This window comes from Meleagris gallopavo, chromosome 10 (genome assembly GCF_905368555.1).
Source record: "Meleagris gallopavo chromosome 10, MGAL_WU_HG_1.1, whole genome shotgun sequence".
Lineage (NCBI taxonomy): Eukaryota > Metazoa > Chordata > Aves > Galliformes > Phasianidae > Meleagris > Meleagris gallopavo.
The window spans coordinates 13,351,876-13,363,930 of record NC_139413.1 but is presented as its reverse complement, the minus strand read 5'-3'; the positions used below and the strand labels follow the sequence as shown (position 1 = coordinate 13,363,930).

Below are 12,055 nucleotides of genomic sequence, written 5' to 3'. Positions count from 1 at the left end.
AAGTCTGAACACACTAGACATACTGTATTTAAGTTATGTACTGCAGATTAATGTTATTTGCACTGTAAACTAGAGTAAAAGATGTGGTGATTTTATCCTTGAGCAGCTTCTGCATAACACACACTCCTACTACATTCCTAACTTCATTCCTCTCTTCTGTCTACAGCTGCACAACACTATGAACATGACTCACTCAAACACCAGTGGAAACAAGTGCAAACTGCATAATGACCTGCAGTTCGCACAAGAACAGCAGGGACTATTCAGTAATTAAAACTCAAGAAAAGATAAAACATCCTTTTCTCTGAAATTAAATAAAATCTTCACTCATTCATATTTGTTCAGAATGCCTCTGCAGAGCTAATAATATAGCCATTTACTTTCACCACTTCCATCTTCTGCAATCCCTTCACTTGCTCCATTCTACCTATCAGAGCAGAAAATTTATCTTACTTTTATCACCTTTTCCAAGTCAACTTCTAATTCTGAACCACAGACAGTACTGTTCTCTCTACAATTCAACCAAAAGCCCAAAGTAGGAGCTTCCATTATTCTGTTTTCCATAACATTTAGAAGTCCAAAAGCCAAAGCTTGCTCTTTAAAGCTGTTCTTAAGCATTCTTTTTCCAGGACAGTCACAATGCTGTGAAAGCAGTGGTTATGCAGCAGAACTATGGCTTATCAAAAACAGTCACGGCTTTTATAAATTTTTCTGCATACGTGCTGTCATCTGTTGATTTATACCTTTGTCTGGCAACTCTTTACAGTCAGTGCCTTGTTTGCTGTAGTTCCTCAGAATTGAGTTATTCAGAAATTTAAAATCATTTTAATGTATTTAAATAAAGAAAGAGGCACACTCAATAGTATCACAGATTCTACCAATTTATCTGAAGCTCATGTAAATTAAGGTACAAAAATTACTCACAAAGGATGACTGTAACCTAGCTGATGTGCTTTCAATGTGTTTGACCTGAAACAAAGGAAAACTAATCCTTTGTTTTAGCACTATGTAAGAAGATGGTGGAAGGAAAAGCTGTCCTACCTGACTGCTTCTTTAATTCAGTTTAACCTCATTGCATCAGGCAACACTCTGTACAGGAGAGCAAACAAGATGAATATACAGTATTCTGCCCTATGCGACATTTAACTCTGCTGCATATATTTCATTCAATTTCATTTATGTCCTCCTTACTAACAGATCAGAAATGTATAACCCTACATAATTTCTTGATTGCTCATCTCCCATCTTCATACCATCCAACTAGGTTGTACTTTGACAAGTTGGTACTAGCGAGTTGCTCAGCACAGAGCTCCAAGAATATGCAATCTCATCATCACGTAATAAACTCTGGCTTCTACAAGTACTTTCAGAAGCCAGTAGGTATCTCACAGTCTATCATGAAAATACATATCAGACTGCAACATAAGAAAAATCAAGATGCAGAGTATCTTTTATTAACCAACATTTTTTGCTAGAAAGTAGAAGTACAGACACACATCATAGTTTCAGTGTGACAGACTGACAGGTTCATGGCAACAGACATTAATAAAACTTACGATACGGAAATGGTCAAAGGTAACCAGAGGTATTGATCTTTCTAATGATCTTGCAAATAGTTTCATACCTGAAGAACTGTACTGCCACATTTAAATTCAACATACACTATTATCATAGAATACTTAGAGTTGGAAGGAACCTTTAAGGGTCACCTAGCCCAACTCCCCCTGCAATGAACAGGGACATTCTCAGCTAGATCAGGCTGTTCAGAGCCTGGTCCAGCCTGGCCTTGAATGTCTACAGCAACGGGGCTTCCACCACCTCTCTAGGCATCCAGTGCCAGTGCCTCACCACTCTCACTGCAAAACACTTTTTCCAAATCCAGTCCAAATCTACTCCCTATCCTATTACCACAGACGCTTCTAAAGAGCCCATCTCCTTCTTTCCTGTAGCTTCTCTTTAGATACCGAACGGTCAACTCTGAGCCTTTTCTTCTCCAGGCTGAACAGCCTCAGCCCTCTCTGTCCTCATAAGAGAGGTTTTCCATCCCTTGGATCCTTTTTGCGACCCCTTTCTGGAAATGCTCCAACAGGTCTACATCTCTCTTGTACAGAGGACTCCATATCTAGAAGCAGTACTCCAAGTGAGGCCTCACCAGTGCAGAGTAGAGAGGCTGGATCACCTCCCCCGACCTGCTAGTCACACATCTTTTGATGTAGCCCAGGATATGGATGGCTTTCTTGGCTGTGAGGTCATAAGATAGCTCATTGCTATCTTATGCCCAGCTTCCAATCCACCAGCACTCCCAAGCTCTTTTTGGCAGAGCTGCACTCAATTCCTTCATCACCCAGTTTATATTGCTGGTGGGGGTTGCCTCAATCCAGGTGCAAGTCCTTGCACTTGGCTTTGTTGAACCTCATGAGGTTCACCTGGGCCCACTGTTCAAGCCTGTATAGATCCATCTGGATGACATCTTGTCCTTCAGTTGTGCCAACTGTATATACCACAGCTTGGTGTCATCTGCAAACTTGCTGAGGATGCACTTGACCCACTGTCAACGTAATTGATGAAGACATTAAAGAGTACTGGTTGTGGCACCAACCCTTTGGGGACACCGCTTATCACTGAGCTCCATCCAGACACCGAGCCACTGACCACTACTTTCTGGGTTTGATCCTGCAGCCAGTTCTTCGTCCATCAAACAGTACACCTACCAAATCCATCTGTTTCCAATTCGGAGAGAAGGATGTTGTGGGGTACTACATCAAAGATCTAACTGAAGTCTAGATTGATGACATCAATGGCTCTGTGGCAGTTACACCACCACAGAAGGCCAGTGGGCTGGACAAGCAGGATTTGCCTTTGGTGAAGTCATGATGACTCTCTCATATCATCTTCTCCCTGTCTTCCACATGTATAGCTTCCAGAAGGATCTGCTCGATGACCTTTCCCATCACAGAGGTGAGACTGACAGGTCAGTAGTTCCCTAGGTCATCCTTTTTACCCTTTTTAACAATGGGTGTGATGTTGTTTCCAGTCACCAGGCATTTCACCTGACTGTCACCACTTTTCAAATATCATTGAAAGTGGCTTGGTGACTACATCAGCCAATTCCATCAGGACTCTGGGATACATCTCACCAGGATCCATAGACTTGTGGATGTTTAGGTTCCTCAGGTGGTCACAAACTTGACCTTCATTCACAGTTGAGGGATGTTGTCCCTTCTTTCTGAACCAGTCACTCAAGAGCTGTGTGATGAGCAGTTACCAAAGAAGACAGAGACTAAAAAGTTGAGTTCCTCACCCTTCACTTTGTTGTTACCAGTTTGCTGGTGTCAGTCACTGGGGGGTACACCCTCTTGTCTTTCCTTTTCTGGCTGAGGTACCTGTAGAAGTCTTTATTGTTCTTCTTGGCACCCCTTGCCAAGTTTAGTTCAAGTTGGGCCTTGGCTTTCTTGACATCAACCATACGCAGCCTAGCAGCTTTCTTGCAGTTTTCCTACAGTACGTGTCCCTGTTTCCACTGCCTGTGTATTTTCTTCTTGTACTTCAGTTTGACCAGCAGGTCCCAGTTCAGCCACGTCGGTCTCTTGTTTTCCTTTCCTGACTTCCTACACCTACGGACAGAGAGCTGTTGTGCCCCAAGGAAAGCTTCCTTAAAGATCTGCCAGCTCAATTATTTATTAGTTTTTCCTCCATACAGAGGGGGGAAAAAAAAAAAAAAAAAAAAAACACACAACAACCAACCAAACAAAAACAAAAACCCTGTATTACACTTAATTGATACAATTTTATTTTTATCTTAATTTTCAAAGTGCACTCAACCATGTGCTTTAACTGCAGACAGAACAGACCTACAAGAAAACATATTCAAACTGAAACCGTTCAACAAATAGCATTTATATAATAAATATTTTGAATTCATTTTGAATGATTAAAAAAAAAAAAAAGAAAAAAAAGAGAAGATTCTAAAAATTCCTGAAATCTATCCATCAGATTCCATCCTACTTCAAATATTGCAAATTTCACACTTTTTTTGTTTGGCTTCTCTCATCAAGAAGCAAACCAAGCACTAGAGAGGAAATCAGCTTCCATTAGCACACAAAGTTATAACAGCTGCACCTGTAAGTAGACATTTAGAGGCCTAGGAAAACATCTAACAATCCCTATGCAAAAGGCAAATGTAAATTAAGACTTCATAAGTACCTGGTATGGAGTTTGCTGCTCTTCCCATTTTGTAGAGGGTACTCTTCTATGACATCCTGTACAAAAGGTGGCTGTTGCCTTTGTGTTCTGGTGTATGGTAACATTCCGACATGGCTAAACATGTCACAAGCCCTAACTTTAACTGTTCCTTTCTTCCTCCTGGGGAGAGTGCCATGGATAGATATGTCTTGAAAGGAATCTGAGTGATTCTCAGTTAGTGAAGGTTTGGTGGTCAAAAGGTCCATGGACGATGCTAATGAGAACTGATGGTTCACTGAGACATTTCTGGGAAGACTTGCAAATTTCCCTGCGGCTATCATTCTTGATTCTGGAAGAGGGAAAAAAAATAAAAAATAAAAAATCAGCATGAATCAAAGCCCCATTTTAATGGAAATTAAATATCACGATTAACAAAAGCACCTAGAACTGAACTTCACTTTGCATTAATGCAGTCAGCTCCTTCAAGGCGTAGCCTGTATTATAATCACATCGCATTCTGCCCAACTGCATGTGTCAAGTACATGTGTTTATTAACTTTTATACATTCCACTTCTATGTACCAAGTTCTTCTTTTTAATTCTTTACATCCTATGAGGAGTCAGACACCAACTCAAAATAATTAACAAATAGCAAAAGTTTTAAGATGAATAACTTAAGTTTTAAGTTATTTTGATGAAAAATAACAGACACAACAGGTTGGCTTGGAAGAGCACATTTCTAAATCCAGTGGGTGGCACACTGTTAGGAAAAATCTTCCTGGACAGTCTTGCTCAAGTAATAAATCTAGCAAAGAACCCGTCACACATTTCTTACTGGCTGAAAACTAAAGAGCTCTATCCTAGAGATAAAGGCAGGAGCAGATTACTGGAATTCTCTTCCACAGCATGCACAGCCAGTTGGCTCAAATTGTTGTTGACAGTAGGGATTTACATAGCTGTCAGTCTCTTTTTCAATCAATTATACCCTGCTGTACAGTACAGGTTTTTCTGTTATCATGAGCAAAAAAACCTTATGAGACAAACACTTCAGACACACTAATGGATCCCTCTTCATCAAAAGGAATTAAAAAACAAACAAACAAACAAAAAACACAAAACAAACCACTCCACCTATCTCATGCTCACTTCACAGTGTTATATTACAGAAGTCAAGATGCCTTATCCTATCCAGATATATTAGCCTACAAGAGCCATTCTATGGAACAAACAACACAAGGTCAATCAACCCCACACTATTTGACCCAGATGGTAGCCAACCAGGTGTTTCCTATGCAAACTGGAAAAACCACACGAGCAGCACAGACTGATAATCAGAAGGCAGGAAAGATCTTCTGAAGTAGCTGACTTAGAGTATCTGTTCTGACTTGGTCTAGTTTCATGTCAGGAAAACAAAACAAAACAGAGTGGTACCTCAAAGGCCTAGCAGTCTGGAAGACGGCTTCCAGCTACGCAAGAATTCCTCTGGTTTTGGGAAACGCACAGGTGTTGCAACAGAATCAGAGCCGGATCCAAAAGCCCTGCTCATTTCTCCAGCCTGAGCACCCCAGGTACTAGGAAAGTGAGGCTGCATTGATACTATTGTTACTTCTGCTCAGAGATTGTTGTAACAGGCTTAGTTTTACAGTAACACTAAAACTGATCTCAAATTTATTCTGCTATTTTCTTCCAGCTGTGTTGCAGATTCACAGGTTTCCAGAATTCCATCTCAAACTCTATCCCACTTCTCCCATATTGAAAGTTCTACAATAAATACTCGGTTATGATAAATAATGTTTAGACTATGATTTTTTTTTTTTTATCTTTAATTTGCCAAGGCTTCCAGCACAGCTACTATATAGTCTAGCAGAAGACCTCTGGACATAGCAGTTCTGAGTATCTGTTTGACTTTGCTCAGGTTTCTTGTTGCAAAGAATAAAAAAAGAGCTGAGAAGTTAAAATGAAATGATTTTGTTAGCTACACAGATCCAAATAATACTCAACACCTGAAAGAAAGAAAGCCACATACTCACAAAAGTCCTTAATAAATTATAATACGGGCCCTTGGTGTGTGTTATAAGAGGGCACAGTTTCTGATTGTTAGTATTAATATCACACGATCATTTTCAAAATAAAACGAAGTCTGCAAGGCCTTTGTAAATACAAATATTTGTACTACAAATATTCTAAGCGAAACAACTGGTCCAGAGATAAGCAGCTCTATAATGCAAATGTTTACCACAAAGCTACAGTTTCCTAGCTAGAACAAACTGACAGAGTTCCTTTCCAGTAAAATCAGCTTTATTATCACAGAGGAATAACAACATTGATCTCAAGCAACAAGGGGGTAAAAAAAAAATAAATAAATAAAATTAAGCTTCTTAGAAGTCACACAATCATTTGAAAAGCTCAACCTTTGTGTGCTTAAAGTAAAGGAAGCAAATATCACTTATAAAGGAACTAAAAAAAGGAGGCCACCTCGCTCATGTTTCCAAATGCATTGCTATTTCCTTCTTGGGCTGAGATTCTGTACTTAATAACCATATTTTCTTATTGATTTATTAAAAAAACCTCACACCTTCAAAAGTCTGAATTTTGACTACGTAAGTGTAGATCATCTAGTCAGAAGGAATTTGCTTAGGCTTTCCTGCAAGATGCCACTATGCTGAAACAAAACATGATATTTCAAATAAATTGGTAGTAAAATAGAGTAGGTATAACCAAAGGAAGCTTCAGTTTAATAGTGCCAGGTGAGTTCACGATAGAACTTACACTGGCAACCAACAACTTTTATGGATCCTGTTCAAGGATTCATAAAGATAATTATTCCCTCTCCTAACCCGATCTCAGGATAATTAGAGCAAACCAAACCAATAGATTTCCAACATTCACCAAATAAATGATGACTCTTGAAGTCCATCATTTTCCTTTTAATATCCAAAAAAACCCTCCTTAAAATAAAAAAAACAACTATACTTCCGCCAGTTATGTCCTAATCATTGTACCTTTTATAAAACTCACTCCCTCAGTAACATCCTACATCTCTCACATTCAGCACCTAATTCTCAAATTCACATTTTTTAACTCTTTGAGTAATCAAGTTAAAGTTCCCCACCTAAGGAATATCTAACATTTACGAACTTATAGGACACTCTGCCACAATTCTGTGCACAAAAGCTTTGATATGTCAAGCAATACTCTCCTAAAAAAACAAACAAACAAACAAAAAAAAACAAAACAAAAAAAAACACCACACAGCCCAGATCTGCTAACTTTTACCCAAAAAATCATCTGCCTGCCTTTTTGCTGTTATACCATGTATTCTTGACAAATGGCAACTGAAATTACAGCAACTAACTTGGTAACAAAAGTCTTGCCAAACTATCCATACATTTTTTCTTGTATTGAATGTAAACAATGCAAAGAGGGAGCCTCTTCAGCTGAGGAATCTGGAATGTCTCAAATACTTTAGCATATGATTCAAAGAATGTCTGTCTTTGTTTGACTAGAGATAGAACCCCTTTATAGTTTTACTTCCTAAAAGACACTGCACTTAAAACATCTGCAATCATGCATTCAACAATGGAAATGGTAGAAATAATAGCAGACAGATAGGCCAAAAGTCACTTAGATGAACAAATTCCTATCTGTCAAAATGCAGCATTTAACAAAACAGAGCACTTCACGAGTCGTGCAAGTTCCCTCTAACTACGTACAGTTTATTTCTTGAAAGTATACTGTTAAAAAAAAAAAAAAAAGCTGGATGTTAGTGTTTTGTTTTGTTTTTTTTTTGTTGTTGTTGTTTTGTTTTGTTTTTAATGGAGAATGGGATTTCCCTTTCTTCAATCCATAATTGAGGAAAGTATAAGGGAATGGAACTGGCAGAAGTCAGATTTTGAGTTCAGAAAATTGGAGGGCATGAAGTGTTTCCAGCTAACTTCTAACTTGTCTTTTGGTTATGAGTAGGGGGAAAAGGGAATGAATACAAATTAAGTTATTTTTTTTAAATCAACATGGCCTTTACAAAATCTTATGAGATTGTGCACGGAATGACATACATATCTGGTGGGCAAGATCAAATGGGTATCTCTTCATATCATTGCTCAAAAACAGACCAAAAAAACATGAACAATGAAACAAACTTTGCTTCCTCCAAAATTATACACAAAAATCTTTCTATTCATGCCCTCTTGGCTTTGGAATGCAGATACATATGCTGCTCTGAAAGTAATTCCTCCTATTTAGTTCCAAGGAAACTACAACAGATACAAAGAGCACAATAACATCGTTTTATAAAGAAAATTCTCAGCTACAAAACACTATTTTTCAACACAGTCACCACCACTAGCTGTGCATTTTTGCCACTGATGAACAAGAACCTGCATGCCGCGCTCATAAAAATCTGCACCAGTGGAGAAGAGTCGCTGTTGCTGTTGTCACTGCTGAAATGCACCACCCACTGCCTCACTGTGCTCACATTCACTGTGTGGTCTCCATCAACATTCAGCAAGAGGCGATGAATGTCAGTGGGTGCCATTTTTCTTTTTCCACGTGAAGTGGAAAAGGTGACACACCTTTGCTTCACGGGCACTTCCATGTCAGATTCCATTCTGCCAGGCCATCCCTTTGCTGCCATCTGTCCCAGAGCAACAACATGTAATGGAATATTGGTGGGAAGCTTCAACCTCTACTACCCCTAACACCGTGGGCGAGCACAACAAAATAGCAGGCATTGCACAACAACAGCCCTCATACAAACTTTCTGGTTCAGACTTTACAAAAAATTTTGGATGCAACTCGTAGACTGAAGTTTCACTCAGGTTTGACACAGGTGCCAAAGTAGGCAGCCTTTCCATCCCACAAGGAAAGGAAACCAGTGCCATTGGCCTTATCTTGTTTTGATACCTTAGAGGAGGGGAAGTGATGGAAATCTCTAGTTTGGTGTCAGAGATTTGTGAACGGCATAACCAACAGTCCAAGGCTGTACATGGACATGAAATATCATAAAAGGAAACTGAAAAGCAATTTCTGAGCTCTGAATCAGACTCTCAAAGTATCTCAAAACTCTGAATTCTATCTAAACCAGTTTTAGATATCAGATCAATAATATTCTGAGAAGTGTGAATTTTCTAACAGGGAGAAGTACCAAGACTTCAGATTCTCTGAAATCAAGACTTGGCGTTATCGTATCACCATCAGTCACTTCACTCAGTCTTACTGCTTCTTTATCATTATGCACACTATGAAGCTAAGAGGGCTAGAAAATGGTTTAGTAAATCCAATCAAAGGACACCTGCTTTATGTTCTCAAGTATTGAAGGGATGAAGTCAACTTTTATGAGAACCCCACTTACTTTTGACACAGCAAATTTCCTTACAACCATCTTCCACCTTCCCTCCAACCCTACAAAGCAGTAACAGTAAATACAGAGGGATACAGAACTTCAATCTTACTGTAGAGTTACCTGGTATGTTTGCATGTGCTACACAGATTTTGTGTTAATTATTTGCTGAGAAGCAATATAGAGTCATCTTCACTAGTATAGAAAGAAACAAGAAAAGACTTTTTCTTCTCCCCAAATGGCTACAACCTGTATTTTATGGGTTTCTGTTTGTTTATTAAACCAGATAAACTTACGCAGTAGCTGCAAGGGGTCACAGGACTTTGAGAAGAACATGAGGGCTCAAGAACTTCTGATAAGCAGAAATAGATTGAGAAAGCATACACAGTAGTACAAAGGCTTTAAGCTGCTATCAGAAAACATGCAAGTCTGTCAAACATCAGAAACTCCCCACAGGATTAAAGACAGGTCAGTGCTTCCAAAGGGTCCCGGGGAGTTACCAAACTGTTCTTGCTCTCTCCTTGTATACACACACGACTTCCCCCATAGATCCCTGCACTGTAATCTGACAATCTAAGATATGCTTTATAACCAGCATTCTAAAGCAACTGAAAGCACGTAGGCCAGGACAAGTTATCTTTGAATTTGCTCTGTTTTGAGATGAAACAAGCAGATAACACCCATGCTTTTCTTCCTGAGTTTTCACACTCAAAATGCCCTTATGTCCATTAAAAAAAAAAAAAAAAAAAGCCTTAAAAAGCAATCAGCGAAGAGGGTTCAACAAACAAGTAGACCTCATCATTTGGCATATGCTATAATCACACAAACTTCAATACCCAAACAATACCAACAGAGTTAGCTCTGTGCTGCTGAAGCCTTAACTTGCAGTGAACATTCTAGCTCCATTTTGCTGGAGGAAGCAGAGTTCACCACAACTACAGTCCAATCTAAGCGTTTCTCAGCTAATGCTTCAAAACACAACTTTTGCTCCTCCTCTAGGAAGTAATTTATCATTTTCCTGCTGTTGTATTCCCATGATTTTAGTAAAAGAAAATCCTACATTAACCACAAATTAAATATTTCAAAAAAAATTTTTCAGCAGCAAGGACGCTCTTTATGATTTTGAACAACCATAAGGTTATCTACACAGCAAATTTGGACAGAAAGCAGCGCTTTTGTACAAACTCCTCTTTAGCGGATCAAAGAAGACGGCGGCAGTATTTCCTTTCTCCCTAGCGAAACACCTCGGTACCCCCAGCTCATCGATTTGTACACCTGCGAGCACCCGCCGCATTTCCGCGGCCGCCGATCCCGCAGGCCGCCGGCTCACGCACAGCACCGGCCCGCGGCACCCGCAGCGCTCCGCCTGCCCACGCGGCCGGGCCGGGGAGCGCCGCGCTCCTTCGGGAGCTCGGGGGCACGGGCGCACATGAACTCTCGCACAAACCCCGCTCGTCGTTCTCCGCCCCGAAGGAAAACGCCGTCCCAGCGGCCGCCGGTCCGATCGCTCCCGTTCTGGCTCGCCTTCCTGGAGGCCGGCTGCGGCTCCGCTCCCGGCCGGGCGGTCTCCCTTCGGGTCCGCGGGGCGGCCGGGGCGCCCGCAGTAACCGCCCGGGGCGTTCTCGAAGGGCCCAGGGTCTCGCCCTGCCGCGGTGGAAGCCGGAGCGAAGACTTGCGCCAGCCCGCCCCGAAGAAGAGCGGATCGCGATAACTAAAGGTGACTCAACCTCAGCCTTCCGAGCTCCTTATCGCTCGCCCGTCGGCAAGCGCAGACGGCGCCTCACACCCCGGCAGCGGACCTCGGTTCCCGGGCTCCGCGACCGCCGCCCTCACCCCAGCTCACGACCCGACTCCGGGTGCCACTCACCTGCGGGGCTGCGCGGCGCCGCCCGAGCCCGGCCGTGCGGAGTCCGGCAGCGCGGAGACCGCGGGCGCCGTGAGCAGCGCGGGCAGCGAGGGCGCTGATTTACGACGCCCCGCCCCTCGGGGAGCCGCCGGGACACACAGCCGCGTACGCTCGGTGACCTCGCGTTGCTCCTATTCCCTCGGCTTTAAGAACTTGGCTTCCGTAATTTCTTTTCCCAAATTAGCACTGCAAAACTAGAATTAAGTTTCCCAAATCCACCCTGTTGACGGACGGTTCAGAGTACATCGCTTACGTGCCATTCACCAATTCCTTACATCGGCAGACTTCTTTCTCGTCCCACCGTGTTACAAGCAGTTATCTGGGCAACAGGTTGGCGGAACAGAGCAAAGACTCAAACATCTGTAAGGGATCGGGCAGAGCAGCTAAAGGCAGCAAACTCACCGCCCTCTCCTCAAAACCAGAAATGCTGAGCTAGTTTCCTCTCCGCTACCAACAACAGCGCTGTCTGACAGTGCATCCAGACATCCATCTCACTCCCCCCTCCATTTTTAACATCACCTCTGAAATACACACTCAAGCCTTACATCTTTCCCCAGATAACCCCATTTATTGCCCGTTTCAATACAGCCATGGCCTGTGCACATCTGGCACGCTAGTGCTCACCACAGT

General features: G+C 41.8%; 1 protein-coding gene across 7 annotated transcripts in view; it reads right to left on the bottom strand.

The window, feature by feature from the left end:
• BCAR3 (BCAR3 adaptor protein, NSP family member) overlaps positions 1-11,512 on the bottom strand; it is a 62,101-nt gene extending 50,589 nt beyond the window's left edge. For 5 of the 7 annotated variants that reach the window (XR_014885106.1, XM_085231188.1, XM_085231189.1 and 2 more), the window contains exons 1-2: positions 11,387-11,512; positions 4,204-4,531 (exon numbers count right to left, since the gene is read on the bottom strand). Coding sequence is in view for 6 of the 7 variants with exons in the window: in XM_085231188.1 (XP_085087314.1) it covers positions 4,204-4,523 (320 nt within the window). In the remaining variant the exon portion in view is untranslated. Of the gene's footprint in view, positions 1-4,203; positions 4,532-10,966; positions 11,100-11,386 lie in introns of those variants that run through there. The other 2 variants (XM_085231194.1, XM_085231192.1) reach the window with 1 other exon arrangement.
• Positions 11,513-12,055: the final 543 nt, after the last annotated feature.